Source organism: Fusarium fujikuroi, chromosome FFUJ_chr09, assembly GCF_900079805.1.
Source record: "Fusarium fujikuroi IMI 58289 draft genome, chromosome FFUJ_chr09".
In the NCBI taxonomy this organism is placed as follows: Eukaryota; Fungi; Ascomycota; class Sordariomycetes; order Hypocreales; family Nectriaceae; genus Fusarium; species Fusarium fujikuroi.
In genome coordinates, this window is record NC_036630.1 from 1,851,950 (window position 1) to 1,874,909 (window position 22,960).

Genomic DNA, 22,960 nt, shown 5'->3' on the forward strand with positions numbered 1-22,960 from the left:
CGCAGATATCCATAGATTGTCAATATGACCGTATTACATAAAACACACTGCATTACATTGCGTTGATGCGAAGCTGTTCTTGCTGATGGCTTGTGTAAGTGGCAACTGAATTCGTACTGGTCGACTCGCTGGCCACTTCTTGCCAATTCCGCTTCTTCTTTGGTGCCCGATGATCTCATATTTCCTTTCGTGACGACTATAAATAAGACAGGTTTTCTTTTTCGAGCTGTTCAGCTAACGCCTCTTCCAATAGATTATTGACTACCTTCTCTTAGGCCAACAAAAACAGACCAGGCCCAATCATCAACCACAGCCACTTGTGGGTCAACTAATGCCCGGGCTGAGTCTCTGTACAACATGAAACTATTGCTTATTGATACCTAAAACATTCTCTTCTAGGGCCTCTTCCTTTTGTTATTTCTTGATTTCTTCATTGCTATTTGCGTCTGTCCAAAATGTCGACCCAATACATCAACGCCGTCTACTATCCCTCGTGGCGCTGCTACAAAGAGCGTCCTCCCTCATGCCTAGACACTGCTTCAGTCACTCACATATTCTACGCCTTTGTAGGGTATGTTTCCAAAGAAAATGATTCTCTCAAGCTAACGCAAGCAGTGTTAACGAGGATGGCACACTTCGAGTACGTAGTCTCCCTCGAAACCCTGTAGTTATACTGTTGACTGACTTCATCTGTAGTCCATCGATGATTGGGCCGACAACAATAAAGCAGTCGATGGCGAAAAGGGCTGCCTCGCGGCACTTCGCAAATTGAAAGGCCAGCACCCTCATATAAAGACACTCGTCTCGATCGGTGGTGGCTCGAGCAGCAAGGAATTTCCTGCACTTGCAGCAAGCAGAGCAGCGAGGCAAACTTTTGCTCGTCAGATCAAGGAATTTTGTGACACCCATCATTTCGATGGAGTTGACAGTATGTTAATACTCAGTCGAAAGCTGCTTCAAGTCTAACCTGCAACAGTTGACTGGGAGCACCCTCAGACTCCAGAAGCTGGAAATAATTATGTTCTGTACCTGCAGGCCATCCGAGAGACCATGCCGGCTCCCAAATACCTGCTGACAAGTGCTCTTCCCACTGGCGAGTACTGCCTCAAGCATCTCAACTTATTGGTCGTAGCGCAACTGCTCGACTTCCTCAACCTCATGGGCTACGATTTCACGGGCGGCTGGACCGACGTCTGTGGCCATCACGCACAGCTCCTGCCTCCAAGCAACAACCTAAACGAGGTGTATCCCACCCTTCGCAAGTCATGCCAGCGCGGTGTCGACTACCTGACCTCGCAAGGTTTCCCCAGCCGTAAAATAATCCTCGGCATTCCAGTATATGCCAGATATTTTGGACAGGCTCGTGGACCAGGACATCCTTTCAAGGGCTCGGGCGAGATTGACTACTGCGATTTATCGGATGAATGGGTAGCAGGCGCAAAAGTGGATGAATCCGTTGCAGCGGCATCCTTTGTCGATACTAAAGGAGACAAAGGCTTTGTCTCTTTCGATGTTCCTAGCACAGTTTGCGTTAAGGCGAGGTATGCCAAGGCAATGGGCCTGGGCGGTCTGTTCTACTGGACCGGTGCTGGCGATCGAGCAAGCCATGAGAGTTTGGTCGCTGCGGGATGGAAGACACTTCATTCCAAGTAGCCGCTGGACTACAGGGGGTTGATTAATGAGTCACACAAGATACTACACATGAGGCTGTTTTAGGAGATGAGCATGGTCCAAGACTTACTTGTTAGTTTTATTTGTTTTTCACCTACCGTTACCTACCGTACCAGAGGGCGTATAGCAAAGTCCCTACCTTTATCCACCAACGTTTTACACTACCTAACGTAGATCCCACACGAGCCAAGCCATCCTATCCTTAAGGGAGGACATACCTATGAAATAAACTACCAGTTTTGGTGATTAAATCTGCCGTTCGCATGAAAAGACTCTGAAAAAGCAACATCAGTAACATCATGTTAGTGGTGGACTTACCTTGTGAATGGTATCATTTGAAAGCATCAGGATCCATGAACTGATCCCACAATGCGTCCATCTCCTCCTGGCTTGGCTCTTCCGCCTCTGCCGCTTTCGCTTTGTCTTTTTCCTCTTGCGCCGCCAGACGGTCTCGTTCTTCCTGTGCTCGACGTTCCTCGTGAATCTTGTTATACGAGTCAACTAGTTCTGCAAATTGGGGAATTTCAGTTTTCGGGATACTGTTCGTCTGGGTTTTCACCAGATCCTGTCTGTCTAGCATCAAGTCTGCTGGTTTCACAAAGACTCCGGGGGCATCAGAGGCAGATTCTTGAGTTCGCTGCTCAAAGTGTTGAGCCGGAGCCATCTGACCAGGTTGCACAGGCATTGTGAAAAATGGGATCTGCTGCTGCCCCAGTGGCTGATACTGAGGAGGCAATTGAAATCCATACTGAAAGGCTGGGTCCCAAGGGAAAGCGGGCATTGTTCGCTGCTGAGGGGCCGGGTTTTGACAATCTCTCATGTTTGAAGAAGCCAACTGGGGCGGGGAGGCACTTCGGCGACGATCACCAATATATTGAATAGAGGTTGGAAGAGGAGAAGCTGCTGGGACACTGCTGCGCCGAGGGCTTAGCAAGGCTACCACCCCTTCAGAGCCGGCCGGTGTTTCCTCATGACTCCCGAGATTAGAAAGATCATTGCCCAGGCTTCGTCTTCTATGCCGACGTGAGTTGTGGGGATCTATGGGCGCTGATTGTGCCAGCGGACCCGACTCATCGTCATGATCAACCTTGGGCTTTGCGATGGCACGGCGACGTCCAGGTCCATAAGTCGGACGAGATGCCTCTTCTCCAATAACAAAGTGCTGTAGGAGAAATTGGTTCTGGCTGAGTTGGCCACGGGTTGAGCGGCTCGAGCGGCGAAGACCCTGCTGCTCGTTGGTGGGAGTTTCAGTAGGAGTTTTAGCGGAAGAATCGGCCATTTTGACAAGTTATTTTCAGGTGTTGATTTTACTTGTTTGTGTGGTGCTGAGTGAGCAGTTGGGGATGATAAATGCTTCAATTGCTTCCAGTGGCTATTTATGTATGCCATGATTTCGTCTGCCACTGGACTGGAGATACACTGTTCTTCATATCTTCGGCAACCCACTGTGATGGACTTCAGGAACTATTCAGCGCTGAGAAACTGTGTTCTCGCAAAGGATGCATCAGCACCTCATAAGGGCATTAAATGAACAGATACTCATGCCGTGGCATCCTGTCGCACCGAGTAACAAAGCGCCTGTACTGTAAGGCTGATTAAGAATGGGAAGTGAACAGCAACCTAACAAGCGCTATGTCATGATTATTGATTGGCGAACAAGAAGCAATGAGGGGAATCTGGTCGTTGAGGACTCCATTCGCCGTCATTTTCTGGGAAACGAACAAGGTCGGGCGCGAAACCCATTTCCTTGTTGTCACAAGCGCTAGAACCGCTTTAACGCTTCACTTGCGTGATAGAAATCGAAGAGTGTTGACGCGTAGATATCGAAGGCTTCAGGGTGGGATTATCGTGGCTTTTCGGTGATGGTGTTTCACCTGGATAGAAGGAGGCAAGATTTACATGCATCAAGCTTGATTTTGGAACAACCATGTTGGGCCGTCCCTTTGAGGGAGGCAAAACTTAGGACCTTCTTTATCCCAAGTGCCGGAATATCTGATCTAAAAGTATCCTAAATCTACCCTAAATTTAACTCGGTTTACCTAAAATCTCCTCATGTCTGAGGATGGAGATGGTAAGTTTTCTCGCTCCCTAAGGCCTCTCCAGGCATTTAAAGATACGCTACCAGGGGAGACAATATTTGAATCAACACCTTGAGGCAAATGATTGATAGAAGATAACTTGCAAAATTCTTTATTTAATTTATTCAGCGTGTTCACGTTCATAAGTTCTTTTAGCCAGAACTAGAGTGATAAAGAATAAGTGCAAGGAGGGCAGCCTTTACCACATACATCATGTGTGGCGTGACCTTAACACCGCCACTAAGCCTACGTCACTGAGCGCCAAAAGATGTCACTGGTGAGGTATCGACTGTATCGTAGATCGAATTACAGACAGGCCTCTTCCACGGTCCCTGCCAAGGCAGCGATTGGACTGGGCTGAGATGTCGTATAAAGTTGATCTGCAACCCCCCAACACCTTATTTTTCCTCGTAAACAAGCTTCTTTCAACGACATCTCTTCAACTTCAACACACAAAGGTGAATACAAGCCTTTTCCTTCCGTCAACCGTACCTGAGCTAACAACATTCATCTAGACAACCTGCACTTTCAAACTTGCACAACAAACAAAAAAACAAAATCATGGGTCTTTTCTGGTCAAAGGGAGTCGGCGGTCGCCATTTCGGCACCAGTGTTCATGTTGACAAGCACGGCGTCCGACGGGGTCCTTGGCGATTCTCTCTTGGAAAGTTCAGCTGCTTCCGTCGCTAAGTACCTAAACTAGTCACTTGGCTGCACCTCAACAGTCTTCTGATGGAACAACAAACGTCTTGACGACACTGGAACGATGACACGACAGGAATGGGTTCTTAGGAGTTCTGGGTCGGATGGGGGATAGATATTAGATTGTCCCTCCTAATAAAACTTGACTTTGCACAAAATTGAACTTGACTGTGATGATGATGTATTTTCTGGGTGTTTGATCATCAACTACAGGGTAAGCTTAGTGGGGTTCCGGATCCACACATTCAACGCTCTACCAGCGTGAACGCGTGCCTGTCATTTCAAGTTAAAGACATTGACTTCACAACTGTATTCAAACATGACGAAAATACATTCATGAGCCATTTGAACAACTCGAGGCGTCATGGCGCTACTCAATTTCACCCTCAGTGAGGAAGGTGTTTCCGCTTTTCGCGACGCCCTCATTTGCCTGAACAAGTTCAGTGACGACGTTTCACTCGAGGCCCGCAAGGATTCAGTATGTTCAACATGTGCCAGAAGGCCTCCCATCTAGCCCAATACTCATATATCACTCTAGTTTATTCTCACTACTCTCAACACCTCAAAATCTGCTTATGCAAGTGTCAGATTTGCGACGACCAAGTTTTTCTCACGGTACCAGTACCAAGGAAGTCGCCAATTTCGTGACCGTTTTCACTGTACACTCTATATCCGAGTAAGCCCAATCCTCTCCTTCATTGTATAAATCTTGCTAACCACCTGAAGGCTTTAATCTCTTTATTCCGAAGCCGTACGGCGCCTGACTCACAAAGGGATGCAGAGAAGCAAACGCTCATCGACAGATGTGATGTTGCAATTGAAGATGGAGAGGGAGTTCAAAGTCGATTCATCGCACGTCTCATCTTTCGAAATGGACTGACATCTACACACCGTCTCCCATTCGAGGCCTCCGTACCAATCCACGCCAAGTTCAACAAACAAGATGCCCCCCACCACTGGACAATCTCTTCACGCACATTGCGGCAGCTCATGGATCACTTTGGCCCCGGTATCGAGTTTCTCGATATCAACACTGATGGGGATCATGTCAATTTTACTTGTTTCAGTGAGAAGACTGTGAGCGAGGATGGTGCTTATCTCTTGACAAAATGCTTGCCTATAAGCTGACATTGAATAGCGGTCTTGAAAAAGCCACTCCAAACGTCAATCGCTGTCGAGGCGGATGAATTCGACGAGATTGATGTGGAAGACAAGCTCCATATTGTCATATCCGTCAAAGACTTCCGCGCTATTATTCAACATGCTGGCATTACAGGAAACGATGTGTCAGCCCGATACTCAATTCCTACACAACCCATCCAGCTTTCATATGCTGGCGATGCCATGTCATGCGAATTCCTTGTCATGACTGTTGGCGAGCGCGGGACCAACACTGGCCAGAGGACTAAGAAAGGGCGCAAGAACGCAACTCAGAATACTGGTCCGCGTCTGGAAGCCACATCACGGCGGACGAGCATAGCTCCTCCAGAGTCACAACCAGCACCCGCGCCTGCCCCTCCTCCCCCATCATTGCCTCAGCCTAATCCAACACCACAGATGAGCGCTGCTAGAGCCAGCGCTTCGCGCGTAGGGGCGTTTGACCTTCGACCCTCTCAGAGACCGGCACCACCTGCGACTAACAGATCTGAGAGTCTATTCGTTGAGGATGAAGGCTGGGAGCCTATCAACTACGAGGATGAAGAGCTTGCAGAGGACAATGCTAAGCTGGGATGGGATCATAGCATAGATCCTGTAAGTTGCAAAAGCCCTTCCTTTGACCATGTACTGATTATAGTAGAACGCTTCTGATATAGACACGAGCCGCTTCTTGGAGAACCTTGCTCCTGTTGAACCCCAAGCCGAAATTCCCCACCCACCACCAACAGATGCTGAATCAACATACATTGAGCCAACACAAAAGTTGACAGAGGTTGAAAGTCTGGCCCTGTTCCCCGACTAAGGACAAGGAAATGGTATGAAGGACGAAAGATGTGGCATCTAGACGAGTATATTCACTCAGCTGTGATGAAAACCCAACTGGTAGCACACCCTGCCCCGACTTCTCCTATTTTAGAGCCCAGGGGAATGAATTTAGATGAAGCAATGACATTCCACCGGCCTTTGACATCGTTGTTATCAACTTGAGGTCCACAGTTGCCATGTTCACCCCATCCCCATGATAAAACATCGCCTGCGGTAGAGAGAGCTACAACATGTTCGCTGCCGATTGCAATCCTGCTCAGCTCGGGTAGACTAGGTGGAGGCAGTTGTCCGTGATCATCTCGTCCCCAGGCTTGTAGAGAACCGTCATTCCCCAGTACATAGATATCTCCCCAACTTGAACCCACGTCCCTCCACTCAGGACATGTCTTTGGTGCACCTGATTGAATATTCCATTTGTCTGAACCCAGAACCTTGATGTGTCCGCTTTGTGGGTCGCCGAATAGACATGTGAATTCTCTGCCACAGACAGCTCTTGTGATCTTGAAGTCGATGCCCTCAATCTTTCTAGGAGCATAAAGGACTTGACCTGGCTCGCCAGCTTGGGATTTTCTCGCATTACCCCAACCGTAAGCATCACCATTGTCAAGAACTGCAACGACATGTCCCATACAAGCAGCGACGTCCACAACTTCTGTTCCCGGAGGTGGGAATTCTCGAATTTGGGTTGCTGATGGTGTTCGAACGATGAGTTCTCCCAGACCTAGTTCGCCTTTCAATCCCGCCCCGAGACTAAAAACTCGAGTCTTCTTTCCATCTGCATCTTTAGCCACAAGGATAGAAGCCTCCCACGTTGCTGTGATCAAGGCAATCTCACCAACTGGAGATTCTCCATTCTTGGTAAGCTGAATCTCTCGAAACACGGCTGCATCTGGACCAGTGTTCAATCCACATGCACCAGGCGTGGGATCACCGCTCCAGTAAAGTTGGCCAGTTTTTGTGAGAAGTAACGTATGGTTCCCACCCGCTGCGACTCTTGTAATGGAGGAGGTTGGAAGGTCAGGATGGAAGAGGACCTGCTTCGGCACTGAAACGTCTTCTTTGTGGCCAATGCCCAACTGACCAGAGCCGTTTGAGCCTAACGCAAACACGACCTCCATTTTTTGAAAAAGAAGCGAAATTATGAACCGAATCAGTGCAAGTCACCAAAAGCTCCTCCTCTCGATCTTCTGCGTACTTCTCTTGATGCTGGAGTGGATAGCTTCATAGATCCACCTATCGCTATAACGCGAAACAGCGGTGGCTTACGTAACGCGCCTGAAATCTCCACCATAAAGAAGGTCGCGAACTTTTTTTTCACTCTGACTTTTTCTTCACTCTCAAACACACTCTTTTGAGCTTTCCGCACAAAGCTCTTTTAAAGCACAGTCGCTTGAGAGGATGTGATTCGTGTTTCCTGCTCTTGCTATCATCGCGCAGCAGATAATATGGCTTCACAATCGCAGCCCGTCCCCGAGGGGATGGAGAACTTCGTCGTCGGACTGATTGGTATGGGCGACATGGGCAAGATGTATGCCGAAAGACTGTCTGCCGCTGGCTGGAGGTAAGTCCTGGATCCATTGTGATTAGCACTTCCAGCTCCAGCTCCTTTTCTTCAAACGGTAAGCCAACCCTCCCTCAACACCCCCTCCCCTCCTCCTTTTCATGATGACTAGAGCGCATTTGGCTCGAGCATTGTTCAGGGACGCCTGGTGTCCGTTATGGCCATCAGAATCGGACCTGTGCTCTCAATGATGTAAACGCTTGCTACCTTAATTATCAACTGTCTGAATTTTCACCCCTTCTACCTCATTTTGTTAGTATTTCTACTTGACACAAAAGCTAACGACTACAAGAACAGATGCTCTCTCCCCCTGTGAATGCAACCCCGAACCGGATGCCGAGTGGCTAACGGCGGATCTACTTTAGAATCATGGCCTGCGACAGAGAAGAGAATCAGGAAAAGCTTCAGAAAGAATATGCTGGAAATGTACGGCTTAGTGATTCCTGCCTGCTCTGCCTTGCTCCAAGTCGCTGAAGCTATCGAATAGAAAAATATAGAAATTTGTCGAAATGGCCACTATGTTTCCCGCGCAAGCGACTACATCATCTACAGCGTCGAGGCCGCCGTCATTGACCGTGTAATTGCTCAGTATGGACCATGTACGCGCCCTCTCTTCGTATCCCCTGTGAATATTTCCCTCGAGCGTCTCTTCTCGAGGTTAAACAGTAGCCATCTAGACTGACTGTTGTGGCCAGCTACCAAGCTTGGTGCCATTGTTGGAGGTCAAACCTCTTGCAAGTCCCCCGAGATCGCTGCCTTCGAAGCTCACCTCCCGGCCGACGTCGATATTATCTCGTGCCACTCACTTCATGGCCCCAATGTTGACCCGACTAACCAACCCCTTGTGCTCATCCAACACCGCGCCCCAGACTCAGCTCTTCGAAAGGTTGAGACTGTCCTCAGCTGTCTCCGCTCAAAGTTTGTCCATCTCTCAGCCCGCGAGCACGACCGTATCACCGCCGATACTCAAGCAGTCACCCATGCAGCCTTCTTATCTATGGGTAAGGCGTGGCATGCTAACAAGCAATTTCCTTGGGAGCTGAGTCGATATGTTGGCGGTATTGAGAATGTCAAGGTCAATTTGATGTTGCGCATCTACAGTCAAAAGTGGCATGTATACGCTGGCCTTGCTATTCTCAACCCTGAAGCGAGTGAGCAGATCTCACAGTATGCACGAAGCGTCACCGATTTGTACAAACTCATGCTCGAAGGAAACCGTGAGGGCTTCAGAGAACGAGTCTACCGGGCACGCGACAAGGTATTCGGTCCATCCACGACCTGGGACACACGCCCCTTGCTCGAGCCGTCGATCTTGTCGTCCTTCTCGCTCGGTACGCCCACTGATGAGCCTCGACCCAACAACCATCTCTCGATTCTTGCAATGGTCGACTGCTGGGCGGCGCTCAACATTGTGCCATATGATCACATGCTCTGCAGCACTCCTCTCTTCCGTTTGCGCCTTGGTGTCACTGAATACCTGTTCCGCAACGAAGATGTCCTTGAGGCAGCCATTGAGACTGCAATTGAGGATAAGACGTACCGGAGTGACGATCTGGAGTTCACTTTTGCAGCCCGGGCCTGGGCTGAGTGTGTGAACCTGGGACATTTCGAGACATGGGAGAAGCGGTTCGTGAGTACTCAACAGTTCTTTGAACCACGGTTTGAGGAGGCCAAGGTGGTGGGTAATCAAATGATGAAGAAGATATTGGAGAATTCCAAGGATAATTAGTAGAGATGGACCAACCATAGGTTAATAAAAGAATCATACTCGCACAGAAGAAAATGTTCCAAGACTCTAGACAAAGCCTGACTCGACCAAGTATCAACCAGTCCGACAACCTCTCAAACGCCGCAAAACCCCAAACAAGTTTTAAGTGCACCACCAAGTCTTGTACCCTCAATGGTTTCCCAAGCACACTCTTTTCCTAACCATCATCCTTACACCTGAGTCATCACATCGGGAACTCTAGCCTCGATGCTCTCCTCTGTCATCGCAACACCATGGTCAGTCCCGAGTGACATAGGCGATGTTTCTTCGCTATTGCCTCCATTCTCGGCCCCTGGCGACGTGATATTGGATGCATCGCTGAGGGACGAGGTGGTTGTCGGGACAGTATTTTCACCACCACCAAAAAGGCTCCATGAGTATCCGTCCAGAGGAAGGATATTAGATGTACTAGACAAGAGTTGATCAGTTAGACGGCGACGTGCGGATCTCGGGCCAGGAGTAGTGGGACTGCGCCGTCTTGGTTAATAAGGCCGGCTTAAAACATCACTCTAAACACTTACCGAGGAATCCGTGTGGCACGCCCTCTCTGTCGTGGGTGCCGACCGTGGGTTTGATCATCCTCATGCTCGTCGGGTGTCCGGAAAGTAGCCAGCCATGGCCAAGGGTTTCCCAGTAAGTCAGGCGTCGAGGCAACAGCCTCTGCATCACCCTGGGCGGCATCGGCCAAGACCTTCTCCTCTTCGCGCATACGTTGCCTTTTTGCAGCAACGTTCTTAACAGTGGGCAACTGCCGTGCTCCTCTGAGTCCAGAGATTGTACCCCTAAGCCCGTTCCGAAAAGGTTGGTTCTGATTATGACTTGCGAGCATACGGGCGATCTGGTCGTCAAGCAGTGCCATCATTCGACGATTGCCGATTTGAGGCTAGATGCATTCGTCAACAATCTGCCATTGATGATCAGGGATCGAAACTCACTCTCGGGCGGTGCTCGTCAATATGTTTAACAATATCTTTGTCAATGACTGGCCTTCCGCCTAGAGACTCGAAACCAAAACCGGCAGCAGCTGTTGGAGTGATCTCGCCATCGGCGACTGCATTGAGACTCAAAAATGCCCGATCAACGCACACAGGACGGCACCTTTGGCAGATCTTGTAATGACAAAGGGTATCTTCATCAAGGGTCCGTTGTCCCTTATCACTGAATGAAGACTCAGACCCCAGGGGTGGAAGGAGGTTGCTAAACAGGGCCGAGGTGCTTTTTTGTCGTTCCTCCTTTGCAATGACGTCCTTTAACTACCACAAATATTAGTATACTTCGAGAGCTGCAGGTAAATAATGTTGCCTCACCTCCTCTCGCTGTCTTAGGATGGTTGCAATTTGATCTGGTCGGTAGGATGCCATCTGCTCGGGAGTGAGTTCTTGAAGAAAGCTAAGTTTGTCGCGTCGAGCTTCTGCGCTGCCTTTTCGAATAGCCATGTTCTTGCGAAAGCTGAAATCCAAGTAGTCCATGCATGGCTGCTCTCCAGTTAGTTATCAACGTCTACCAGATGTTTCTCTTCCATGGAAGGCCTCTCACCAGTCTCTCTTCAATTATCTTCTCATGATCCTGTGTACACTGGTAGAGCCACCCAAACTGACCGGGCTCATGACAAGAGGAACACTTAGAGTCCGCGTCGTAAATCCGGGTCATGGTGAGATGGGTGCATGTTGGTTTATAGGGTTGCTGATGCATCAGCCGTGGTGGTAGAAAGGCCATTGTCATGCTGGAAAGGCCAGAATCGGCGAACGTGCTCCGAAGGTGCATTCAATCAAATGCTTGAGCATACAGAGAAGGCGACAAGGTTCTGGGTAAAGGAGCTCGAGTCAAGTCGTAAGAGGCTGGTTGACTATAAGCGATGCCGTGTATAAAGTTGCTTCATGATATTGAAGAGGTTACCAGGAAGGGGGACGAGACGGGAGGGGCCCAAGGGAAAATTGCAATTCATGGAAAGGGAAGTTTGTTTTTGCCTGCAAGCTGAAGACGAGGAGGGAGGTTTGGCTCGTCGTCATGGCCGGCTGATATGCCATGAGATTGGGCAAGTGCGAGGCAAGTGGCAGCTGCCTGCCAACCGCCAAGGTAGCACCATCAAAGCAAACTCTTTTTTATACGTTTTCCAGACGAAGACATCAGTCTTCACCTTTTATGAGGTAGATCGTTGCTGAAGCGTGCTCTGATGATGTAGGTAGTCAAAGTTGGTTTGTAGCTGGTTCTGCTAGGCTTTCATCATATCGTCCTAACGGACATCAGTTTGCTTCGCTTCAAGGCTGTGATCTTTATTACTAAGTCACAGCTTCCTTAACATACCTAAGGTAAGTAGTATTGTTTTTCTTAAAGACGCAGTGAATTGTATTAACGAATTCGTTTGGGAACTACAAAGCCCTCAGGCATTAATCATCCCTTAGTTCGTTTGTGTCCAATAGCCAGGGAAGACGCCCACAGGATTGTCTAGCCTTGCGGACTATTGCAATCAGATTCAGGCTTGTATAGGCACCAACGTCATAATCAGTATTCGCTGTAGAAGTGAAACGGTCAACATTTCGAGGACTTTGGGGGAGCAGATGGGGCCCTTATGGGGACTTCTTGTTTATTTTCATGGTCTCATCCACATTTCACAACATGTTCACCCACGCCTCCATCAAAGTCCTCATCAGCTTCGAGTGGATCAGACACATATTCCATGTCACGTCCGACTCAAAAGAGATTTTGCTGCTCAAGCGGCTGATGCTAGATATCATTGTCGTTCAACGGCGCGTTTTTTATTCTCTAGCATGCCATGGAGCTATGTGCCAGAACCGCAAGTAACGCAAACCCCTTTCCGATGCATAACCGTAAAGCAGCCCAATAACCGATCCATTTCCTTTTAAACCTCGGTGGTAACCTTCGCCTTGGGGTTGGTGACCTTGACACCCAGTTGCTTGGCGCGGGCAATGATGTCAACTCGCTTCCTCGACGAGACGTTGTGGGCAATCCTGAAAGCATGGTTAGCTACAATTGGTCGAGTGATATAGGAGGGAGAGCGTACTCGGCAGCGTGGGTTCGGTTGTGCATAAGGAGAAGCTCGACATCGTTGACGTTGCTGACGAGGAAAGCCTTGTGGCCGGAGGGGGTCATGTAGCGGGTCTTCTTGTTGGAGCCATAGCCGATCTGAAGTCATGCACATTAGCACTAAGTTCCACGTCCCGCCTGGTGAAAAGTCCATGATTCTCATCAGGCCTCGCAAAGGTTCGACATACAGAGGGCATGGCAATGGTGCCGCGGAATCGTCGTCGGACACGGCTGTCGATACCCTTAGGTTTGCGCCAGCTGGGGTCGACACACTTGAAGCGATCACTCTGGTGACGCTCGAAGCGCTTCGTGCCTGCACACACAAGTCAGCATTTTGACTACCACTCGTTTCTCCTTCGTTCGCTCGTGTTGTCGCAAAGGAATGTCGAATTCACGTACGCTTCTTGACGATCTTGACGTGCTTAGCGGCAACCATTCTGTAATATGTTAATAAAGCGTCTTGGTTGATGGTAGATGTGGTTTGCTGACCTGACGACTGCACAGGGGACGGTTAGTAGAACGTTGAACTTCGGCTGTGAGTTGTTAGACGCACGAAAATTTGTCAAGGTGGGCAGTCCGGCTCACAATGCTCGTAGTGTTCACGTGCAGTGCCCTAACGAGGGTCGATGGATTTGGAGAAATGTGAGTTTGCCGTGGAAAAAAGACCGTGCAAATCTTACTCTGAAAAGGGCCAAGTCCGTTGATGTAATTTTGTCTACGACGTCTCAATTTTTCGAAGCCCTGGCTTTGTGCGTGGGTCTCCCTCTTATTGGCTAAGAAAAAGGCACGGTCCCACTCGGCACTAGCGCCTTTCACGAAAGAGACAGAATCTAAACTCCCACCGAAAGATCACCACGCTTTCAACCTCCGCCCGCCGCCCAACGACAACACCAAGACCAGCAATCATGTCTACTCAGTCAGTGCAGTGTTTTGGTAAAAAGAAGACCGCCACCGCCGTTGCTCACTGCAAGGTACGCGAAATGCCCAGCATAGGATGAGAGAATGATCCAGAAAAGCTGACATGACTTGAAATTTCCAGGCTGGCCGCGGTCTCATCAAGGTCAACGGACGACCTCTCTCCCTCGTCCAGCCCGAGATCTTGCGCTTCAAGGTACGAATCACGAATCCCTCGACCGTATAAGAAAGCACGTCGCTCAATCATCGAATTCGACATGACGATGCTCCCGGATGATGTTGTGTCTCGTTGGGAACCAAAGATTAACACTCTTGTCCTAGGTCTACGAGCCTCTCCTCGTTGTTGGCCTCGACAAGTTTGCCAACGTAGACGTCCGTGTGAGGGTGTCTGGAGGTGGCCATACGAGTCAAGTTGGTTTTGCCCTTATTTCGTCGATATAGACAATTTGCTGACTCTGTATCAGATCTATGCCATCCGACAGGCCATTGCCAAGTCCCTGATCGCCTACTACCAGAAGTTTGTCGATGAACACTCTAAGAACCTCCTCAAGCAGGCTCTTGTCCAGTTCGACCGAACCCTCCTCGTTGCCGACAACCGCCGATGCGAGCCCAAGAAGTTCGGTGGTAAGGGTGCCCGCTCTCGCTTCCAGAAGTCTTACCGTTAAACGGTTCAAGATGTTTGTCGGAATGGGGCAAAAGAGCGTCGAGCCGGAGCGTTGGTGCAGTGGAGGATACTATGGGCAGTGCGAAAAAGGGACTGGAGTCACAATTTCCCTGGTTTGGGAATGGGTTTCCCATTAGCATTTGCATGGTCTTGCTTTTGGCGGATTGTAAAGGATCTGGCAGGCAAATGAAATCTTCAAAGTTAACGACGCGGCCCGTGCTGCTACGCACTGTGATGTTAATGAATTGCCTCTTTGCTGGACTCACTCCGATACTCAGTTTCCCACTTTCACATGTGACGACCCGTTTTCAAAATTTCTCGGAGCATGCAAACATTGTTGCCGGGCTTATCTTCGTCGGGTCAAGATAATCCAGTAGTGGAAGTGCAACTCGCAAGCTCCGGAGTCAGATGAGTGTCACTTAGGTCGCAGTTGGACTGCTGGCCGTGGTACAAAGCCAATACCCTTCTTTCGTGCTATCATATTCAACTTTGGCCTGTTCAATGGGTTCAACGTATTAATAGAAGCTAATTGTTTCGCACTCCGTTGCCGTTGCGGGAACAAATACCAACTCCTAACTCCAGCTTTGTAAACTCAATCGTTTGATCAATCCAATTGCACTTCGATGGTGAGCTACTCCTTACACACCAGGTAACACATTATGCTCTGTTTCTTCCTTCGCGTCTGGAACCCACTTACTGTTGTTGGCTTTGCTAGTCTCCCCCGATGTTTGGAAGCACGAAGCATTCTTGTGAAATAGCATATCTAGTCGTTCCACGAGACAAGGTCGCGTTGCCGCCCAGACTCATCCAGGTCAACAATCTCTGGTGCCCACTCTCCACGCTCATCTTCGGCTGCGAGGTCAGCAACCTCCAGCTCGACTTCCTCGCCATCTTCCATCATGACTTTTCCTCGGCGTAGATAGTCTCCGCGAAGGTCCCAATCCAGTGTACCAGTCACAACAGCCTCAAGTCCTGCGAAAGTTGTAGCAACAGCCAATTGCTCAGATGTGGCATTGTTCCCCAAGCCTTGCAGAAATTCATCCAAGCGTCTTTTGTAGACAGTGAGTGAAAGTCGAAGATCTTTGGTTTGTGACTCTGCAGTATCAAGAATTGAACCTTCAAGCCAGGAGGCGCTGTACGTGAGCTGGGCCGTCAAGGTGCGAATGAATGCGTCTGCAAGAGACGGTAGACGGAGGGGGAGGAGATGAGCACGGAGAAAGATCCTCAGCAACATATGCCACCATTGCTGGATGCATGAATCGTTACCAAGGTGGACACCTACTACAAAAGAGAACTGGAATTCACCGATAACGTCGTCAGGGCTCAGATCGTTATCAGAAGTATCAACCTGCGACAATATATAAGGAGTTGCATCCGTGGCTCTTAAGGTCCGGTCGGCTCCGGTATTGTCTGTCGAGTATGTTTTGGTTCGTTGGCTAAAGGCGAAGTTGAGCTCGCGGGCCTTGAGCAAAGGGTTTGAGATTGAGTTGTCAAGTTCCATCTCACCAGCCATGAGTATCGACCCTTTGACACGATCGCCGGTATGTACCGTCCAGTTATCGTGATTCTGCCCCGTCACCCGATTGAGAAGACTCTCTGTGATCTTGCTAGTCAACTGCTCCCACATTTTGAGATTTTTGTGTGAGGTAGCCTGAGTAAGTTCACCGTCGGCGGCGTTTACTGCACTTGGATCTTGATAAGGGACAAGTTTTGAGTGAATAGTGTCGAGATTATCGGCTTGGATGCGGGCTTCAGCACGGGCTGAGTCACCCAGAACCTCATTGTATCGATCCCACTGCATAACATGGACAGTGTCGGCACTATTCGTGACAATCCAGAAACCACACCGGGCAGAAAGGCCTCCTGGGTGAGCAACCCAGAAGAAGTGAGCACCTGGTGGTATATCCCTGACGCCACCAAAGTGCTTAGCTGTGAATGATATTGAGTCGTAGCCAACCGTGAAGACGTCAGGCAAGTCCAATATGAGTACCACATCTCCGCCTCCCATGCTGTGTGTTAAGGATTCCCAGCTTGGGCTGTGGAAGGGGTTGGAAGAGCCATGTTGAGAGGTCTTGATCACAGCATTCTCACTCTGTCCCGAGGGAGGATCCAAGGGCGGAGGGCCATCATCATCTTGTTGCTCATGAGGTGTCTCGCTGACTTGATGAACATGAAGAGTGCCCAGAGGATGCGTCCCTAGTACTGACACGGACTTTGCAGAGCCACCGCCGAAGGATGCGCTTGAGTTCGATTTTGTCAAACCCTTAGGTCGTGACGGAATGGACGGGAGATCTCCCTCCATTTTATTTTGATAAGGCGGCAATGGGTTCTTTCTGGAGCCGGCGACGGAAGCTAATAATTTTGAAGATTCGGATAGTGTTGGTCCAATATTGGTATTGAGTTTCTGGGTATCTGAGTATCGATACAGTACGAGATATGATGGGATGTAAGGGTACAGTGCTGTGACTGATATTGTTGCTATACGACACAAAACAATGGTGGATGGCGGGGTAGCAAAAAAAAGCAGGCAGCCCACGTCAGTCAATGAATGAATACCTAGCAGAAACCTTATCAGATGTGTGTGATACAATGCTAGATATGCGTGGGTACTTTACCTGAACTCAGTGATACTTTAGGATACTTGCTCTTCTAAATTCAACAAAGGTTTCGGGTTTCCTTTGGCAATTTCTCTGCGTGATTGACTTCGCAATTCTCTTCGTATTCCAGGGCTTTCTTTGACCGCGTGGCACGGCCTACCTATGCACGACAGCACGTCATCAGAAAAAGGCACGAAAAGCTGAATGACGTTCTGAGACAACGAGATCAAGGAAATTGATATTTCAATGGAGATGGCACATTTATCGAATAAGGTACTTGTGACCCAAATTTACCGCTGAGGTAATGCATGATTTGGGTGTGATTTGGTGACTGATTGCCTGCTATTGCATTATCCCACTTTTTTCGTCAATACCTACTATGAGCATCACTTCGGCAAGACGAAAAAGAAATCATTTGACGATAAATGCCACTTTTTGGTATTAGGTTCATGCAGTACTTGAATATCTTCACAGTCAAAAAATACTTTGAAGCCTTCTCAGCAGCACTTTATCATGTGAAACTGTGAGTGTCATGCCACTTCCTTGAGTCTTGAAGTCATTGATATCTCAAACTTCAGCACTTGCTTGTGAGCCAAGACGAAAACACCCGGCCAAGTAATCGGTCCTACAATGGGGGTAGGTTGACGCATACCCTGAGCAAAAGCACGTTTGGATTTCTGGCTGCCTTGTGCTCGTCCCGAACCGCATTCCCGCAAGCCTCCAAATCCGACGTTTCAACGGTTATTTGGCCCACTGGTGTACTCACCTGATTATCTGCTGTACTGTCGATAATAAAACTGATGTATGAGACGCTGCACGGTCACTCAATCGCCATCTCCATAGTCTTATCCTTGAGTTACTAACCCCAGCAGTCCAGAATAGTCGAGGCTTTGTATGTGAAACAACATATGCTATATTCCCGATCATATAGCCGCCAAGAACTATCTTTTCAGCTGTCATCCCAAAACCTGATGGGTTGTTCCTCCACCGCACGCCCTGTTTCGACATCGCATCGCATCCTTCCTGGCTCCCTGCAACGTCACCACACATTAACCGCAACGAGGTAGAGCCCTACTATGGATCAATGCTAGAGCAAACACTGCCACTATCATGGATCCCGTAAGTGCCGGTCAAGGATGCTTTGCGTGCGTCCGTGTGCGGCGTAAGTTTGCTACCATGCAGAGCTTGTGCATAAACCCTGCTTCAGACTCGGGATGACCGATAGTCGTATTACTAGGTTTTGTCTACTGGAAGAAAGACCATAATTATTGAATATAGATTCCTTTAATAGGTAAGTATTCTCCTGTGATAGAGCATCATTTGAGCATAGAGTATACTGGTGGAACAATCTCTGGGTGGCCAGTGATGGCGATGAGAGTGAAATCGTCCCACATATATATACGATGAAACAGGACAGCAATTTATTCCAAGGTCACAATAAAGAGTATAAATGTCCCGGAAAATTAGACACTGTACTTGTGGTTATTAGTTAGTGGTTGGGCTGGCATATGCAGCCAACTTCAATATATAACCATGTAGTTCAATTTAACCGTGTGCTCTGTAACCTCAGCCTTATCTGTGACACGACAGCCAAATCAGCGTGTCATACCGTTGAACTTCAAGACAAACCGTCAAATGGTCAGGTATCACGTACCTGAATCCACCAAACTTCACACCCGTCTCAGACTCTCAATCCCCGCACCGTTGAGAAAGTATACGATAGATACGTATTCAACGGCCCAGCCATTGCCGTTCAGGCGTGTAAAGGCAAAACCTTGGTTTGACGTCCCGAGACACAGGAACTAACAAGACGAGCCTAGACTGAGTTCTACACCATGCGAAAAATTAGTTTCATGGGGTATGCATATACAGACACAAAACAATTCCAGGCCCCCAACAGCCCCAGAGCCATGGCCCATGTCTTGTCTCTCCTCTCCTCTTGTCTTGTGTTACCTGACAGTTCACTTTGCTGGGCTTGCAACCTTAGTAGGTACTAAACGATGAGCGGCTAAATTCTCCTAGCGCCGCGTCGCCGGCCCCTTGTTCATTCACAACGGCGTCAGTCACACTCACACACACTTACTTTGGGGTCCTTTGGCTGCACGCTACGCACGCACTTTTCTCGCCTTGTTTCGCTTCGCTTTGGCCTTGGTATAAGTTAGTTGGCTCGCTTTTTTGTTCTAGTTGGAATTTCCCCTTGCTAGGCTTTTCTTTTCGCACGCGATCCTGTACACGCCCCCTTGTTTAGTACTTTAGTCCCGTTTCTCGATGAGACGTTACAGCACCCACGGGTAGCTTATCTGCATTCAACGGCGGTGGTTTATAAGGCTGTGCGCATCGTGTCCAGATGCATCGCAGAATAGTGCTTCGTGAAGAGGACTGACTCATTCGCTCTCGCTCAATGGCATTTATTGAGTAATTCTCTCCTGACTCGAGTTACATTATAACCCTTGTCTATATCATGAAACTCTATCCAGCATTTGTATCCATATTGAATATGCGCAGTAGATGCATGGACCTCGAGCAGCGCCGTAGAATACAACTTCACCCATAACTTCTCACATTTCGTTCCCTTTCCTCACAAGGATCCCAGCTGTAGATCCTCTCGTGTATCTATCTAGTCCACTGGGCTGTCGGGGCCATCAACACCAACCGCATACGTACATACCTACGCATGCCTACGCATACGCATACGCACACGCCACACACTGGCCTCTCGCCAATCTATAGATCTGCTGGATATATCGCTTTTGGCCCCTCCACTTGGCGTTGCTTAAAGCCGAGAGACATGATCAGACCACTTCCATCCATTCTCCCTCCTTGTTAATAAGCTAACGTGCACTACACATGTACGTCAGGCGCTTCCATGTCTTGTGTTACCCGACCTTTCCCTTCTCTACCCTCTGCCTTGCCCATCACCACCATCACCCAATCTACAATCCTTGCCTTTGGGCTCTTTTGTTATTCACACCCTTGACTTGGACTTGGGACTATCCGCGTAGATTAGCGTCTGTAACACAGCAACACAACTCGACTAACCCCCATCTGCAGTATGTATTATGTGCAACACAACCCTACCACGGCACGCCACCCACGCTTAACCAGGTTTGAGCATCATTCCCATGTGTCTTGATCGGTTTTGCCTCTTTTGAAAAGAGATAGGGCTGACTTGTGACCCGATAGACCGGTTCACTAAGTCTTTGTCACATTCTGAAGTCGTTTTGAGGACTGAAGTATAAATATTTCATCATCACAAGTTTACTCCTTGTTCCGCATTTTACTCTTCCCAGACTCAAAATGACAATATCATTGTTCATGAAGCAAATTCGAGTTGAAGATCTTTTCAAAACTTGTGGCTTAAAGGTTGTACTCATTTCACAGAATGAAAGTTGCGCGCCTGTGGTCATCATATACTGTCGATGCATCTATTCGTACCCCCCTGATTGGCCCGTATGACAAGTTTAATAAGTAAGCGTCGTATAAAAAACATGTCTTCAATCACACCATTGTCCACACATATGCGAAAGCAAATGGCGGCCATGCCCTCCGGTGCCGCCAACAAATTGCAGCAATTGGGTTGCACAGGCCCCCCAAACATAACAGATCGTCGTAAATGCAAATAAACGCGCCAAACCTCCAGGACCACCTACCCCTGACCAGAACCTGACGATGATGAAAAGAATTTGGCAACTCCTTGACTCAAGATCTTCTTGAGGGCATATACGTATAACTCCAAGAAATGAAACCAATAAGAAAGGGTCCAATAGCTGAAAGGATATGCAGGAAACCCAATGAAGGTCCGGGGACCAGCCAATGGGCTATGCGAGTCGAAGTAGAGGAGTAATTACCGGGCCGAGAAAACGTTGATTCCGTTTCTTCCCCTCCAAATCGGCCATACTCTCTGAAGGTGACATCAGATCAGCCTAATGACATCTCAGAAGCACAGCAATGGTTCCAATATAATACAGCGGGTATCAATCTTCTTTCTGACTTTTGGTGAGTTTCCTCCTCTAGTACCTTGATCCTTGCTTGACCATCCGCCTTAGTGGCTTGGGGGTTGACCACCGTTTGCTAAGCCTGGTTAGTTCGTCCACTAAGTCACCCTCTACCTATGCGACATACATTGGTAAGGAATGCCCTGACTGGGCTGCGCGTAAGGCGAGTGAGGTTGATAATTCGGATATATATGGTTGTTATAATCGGGGAGAGGCTGCTGAGGAACACCAGAAGGTGGTGGCGGGTACTGGGCAGGCTGGTATCCGATGGGAGGCAGCTGAACTGTTCGACCAGGGTAGGATGAGGTAGGAGTGCCATCGGGACCTTGAGGATCGCCACCTCCATTCTGAGCGGCAGCGGCAGCCTGAGCCTGGCGTGCTCGCTCCTCATCGGCCTTTCGGTTGGCTTCCTCTTCCTTCTTCCTCTGCTTCCACTCCTTGCGAATCTCTTTGAATTCTATGATCATTTGTTAGGCACATCTGCTCGTCAAGAAACAAATCTGCGCAATCGTGAGCAGCTTACCTTCGGGTGTTCGCTTCTGTCCGTGAGACTGCATGGTAACGTGAGCGTTCAAGTGGTTCAGTGTACCATAGGCTTTTTCACAGCCATTCCATCCACACTTGTACATGCGCTCAATCTCCTCGTATCGTCGCCGAGGTCGTTTGTGCTGTTGCGCACCTGGAATGGGAACGAAGGAGTAAACCTGAGAAAGTTAGTAATGCTCATATCTCAAGCAGCAGGCAATTCATAAAGCTGAACCAAAATTGGAACAATCGACGCGTTTCTCACATCTTCAACGTGCGCGGATTGCACTCTCCTCAGTCCAGTTCACTCTTGAACGTGTCTGCAAAAGTCCTAACATACCTGGTTTGGTCGTGCTTGAGGTGGCGCCGAGGCCGGGTTTTGCGCGTAAACTGGATGGCCGGGAGTCAAAGGCGCACCACCGTGCTGAGGGTAACCAGCCCAGTCTGGTCGAGGTTGCGCATACATGCCGCCACCTGGGTGAGAGTAACTGTGTGTCATGTCTGGGTTAGGCGCGTAGGGGGAATGCTGCCCATACGAAGCGTAAGTTGGGCTCGGCGCGGCGATGGATGGATCTATAGGAACATCGTTGTCAGATTTGACCGGATGGGTCTGATGGCTACGCCCATCCTGCTGGGGCATTGACGGACTGTTCTGTTGTTGCGCCATACCTCCAGTGCTGGTGCTGCTGGCAGGATGGTATGAACGCTGGACGTGCTCTGGGAAAGATCCTGATCGGGCTGACTGAGGATAGACACCGTACTCGGAGGTAGGAGTGGCTGAGGTCGAATAGTTGACTTCCTGCTTGACAGGATATTGCGCAGCAGATGCGTGATCTGCCCTCGAACCTTCAGAATTGGTGTCGCCGAAGTTGCTTGGATAGGGCGAAGGCAAACCTGACTGCGAGTACTCCGTAGCACTTCGTTCCATAGAGTTGGGAGAGCTGAGGAGCGTGTCAAGGGTCGCCTCGGAACCAAGTTTCGCGATATTGGAGGCAGAATGCAACGATGCGTGGTTGTCAACAAAAGTATGAGGTTGCTGTGTTGGCACCAGAGACATGCTACAGCTCCACGGGGCTGATGATAAAGAAATGGCCGGCGAGGTTTTTAGCTCAGACCCGCGTCAAGTTGGTGTTTGCCAGTAGCAGGGGAAGAAGTGCAATATGGCTGAAGCGCTTGCAACCACTTGCGGCGGCGCGGCAGTATATGTTGTTGGCGGCGGCAGTAGTAGCGCCGTTTGCAAGACCGAAGGTTGGTTTATGGTTAAGTGTGTGATGCGAGCTCCTAGGCCGAGTCCTTGAGCGCGGATCTTGCTAGGGGAGGGGAGATAGAGATGGGGGAATGGAGCCTAGGGCAAGGATAGTTCGCTTTTCCTCGATCACAGAGAGGTCGGGCTAAGTCGCCCGTAGTTCTTGGGGAGCGACGCACTAATATAGTGCGATGTTGGAATCGGCCTGGT

The 22,960-nt window shown here is 49.1% G+C and overlaps 10 protein-coding genes; 4 read left to right on the plus strand and 6 right to left on the minus strand.

Moving 5' to 3' along the window:
- Positions 1–455: 455 nt before the first annotated feature.
- Positions 456–1,653, plus strand: FFUJ_09588 (related to chitinase; the record flags this gene model as incomplete). XM_023568492.1 has 4 exons in its annotated part: positions 456–571; positions 616–640; positions 697–928; positions 977–1,653. The coding sequence occupies 4 exons, from the start codon at positions 456–458 to the stop codon at positions 1,651–1,653; spliced, it is 1,050 nt and encodes a 349-aa protein (XP_023435684.1).
- A 349-nt stretch (positions 1,654–2,002) lies between these two features.
- On the minus strand, positions 2,003–2,950 carry FFUJ_09587 (uncharacterized protein; the record flags this gene model as incomplete). The annotated part of the gene is made up of 1 exon (XM_023568493.1): positions 2,003–2,950. One exon carries the CDS (start codon positions 2,948–2,950, stop codon positions 2,003–2,005), a length of 948 nt encoding a protein of 315 aa, XP_023435685.1.
- A 1,865-nt stretch (positions 2,951–4,815) lies between these two features.
- FFUJ_09586 (related to rad9 protein) lies at positions 4,816–6,411 on the plus strand (the record flags this gene model as incomplete). XM_023568494.1 has 5 exons in its annotated part: positions 4,816–4,929; positions 4,990–5,127; positions 5,178–5,541; positions 5,590–6,203; positions 6,250–6,411. 5 exons carry the CDS (start codon positions 4,816–4,818, stop codon positions 6,409–6,411), a joined length of 1,392 nt encoding a protein of 463 aa, XP_023435686.1.
- Positions 6,412–6,463: 52 nt separating this feature from the next.
- FFUJ_09585 (related to alpha-tubulin suppressor) lies at positions 6,464–7,552 on the minus strand (the record flags this gene model as incomplete). Its single annotated transcript, XM_023568495.1, has 1 exon — positions 6,464–7,552. The coding sequence occupies one exon, from the start codon at positions 7,550–7,552 to the stop codon at positions 6,464–6,466; it is 1,089 nt and encodes a 362-aa protein (XP_023435687.1).
- Positions 7,553–7,879: 327 nt separating this feature from the next.
- FFUJ_09584 (probable prephenate dehydrogenase (NADP)) lies at positions 7,880–9,724 on the plus strand (the record flags this gene model as incomplete). XM_023568497.1 has 4 exons in its annotated part: positions 7,880–7,995; positions 8,361–8,421; positions 8,483–8,594; positions 8,691–9,724. 4 exons carry the CDS (start codon positions 7,880–7,882, stop codon positions 9,722–9,724), a joined length of 1,323 nt encoding a protein of 440 aa, XP_023435688.1.
- Positions 9,725–9,933: 209 nt separating this feature from the next.
- Positions 9,934–11,413, minus strand: FFUJ_09583 (uncharacterized protein; the record flags this gene model as incomplete). XM_023568498.1 has 5 exons in its annotated part: positions 9,934–10,231; positions 10,285–10,646; positions 10,699–11,016; positions 11,071–11,238; positions 11,300–11,413. 5 exons carry the CDS (start codon positions 11,411–11,413, stop codon positions 9,934–9,936), a joined length of 1,260 nt encoding a protein of 419 aa, XP_023435689.1.
- A 1,210-nt stretch (positions 11,414–12,623) lies between these two features.
- Positions 12,624–13,244, minus strand: FFUJ_09582 (probable 60S ribosomal protein L32; the record flags this gene model as incomplete). XM_023568499.1 has 4 exons in its annotated part: positions 12,624–12,732; positions 12,786–12,907; positions 12,997–13,121; positions 13,208–13,244. The coding sequence occupies 4 exons, from the start codon at positions 13,242–13,244 to the stop codon at positions 12,624–12,626; spliced, it is 393 nt and encodes a 130-aa protein (XP_023435690.1).
- Positions 13,245–13,713: 469 nt separating this feature from the next.
- Positions 13,714–14,388, plus strand: FFUJ_09581 (probable RPS16B-ribosomal protein S16.e; the record flags this gene model as incomplete). XM_023568500.1 has 4 exons in its annotated part: positions 13,714–13,779; positions 13,848–13,919; positions 14,045–14,134; positions 14,188–14,388. The coding sequence occupies 4 exons, from the start codon at positions 13,714–13,716 to the stop codon at positions 14,386–14,388; spliced, it is 429 nt and encodes a 142-aa protein (XP_023435691.1).
- Positions 14,389–15,150: 762 nt separating this feature from the next.
- Positions 15,151–16,689, minus strand: FFUJ_09580 (uncharacterized protein; the record flags this gene model as incomplete). Its single annotated transcript, XM_023568501.1, has 1 exon — positions 15,151–16,689. One exon carries the CDS (start codon positions 16,687–16,689, stop codon positions 15,151–15,153), a length of 1,539 nt encoding a protein of 512 aa, XP_023435692.1.
- A 4,337-nt stretch (positions 16,690–21,026) lies between these two features.
- On the minus strand, positions 21,027–22,561 carry FFUJ_09579 (related to putative transcriptional regulator; the record flags this gene model as incomplete). XM_023568502.1 has 4 exons in its annotated part: positions 21,027–21,055; positions 21,107–21,436; positions 21,503–21,683; positions 21,845–22,561. The coding sequence occupies 4 exons, from the start codon at positions 22,559–22,561 to the stop codon at positions 21,027–21,029; spliced, it is 1,257 nt and encodes a 418-aa protein (XP_023435693.1).
- Positions 22,562–22,960: the final 399 nt, after the last annotated feature.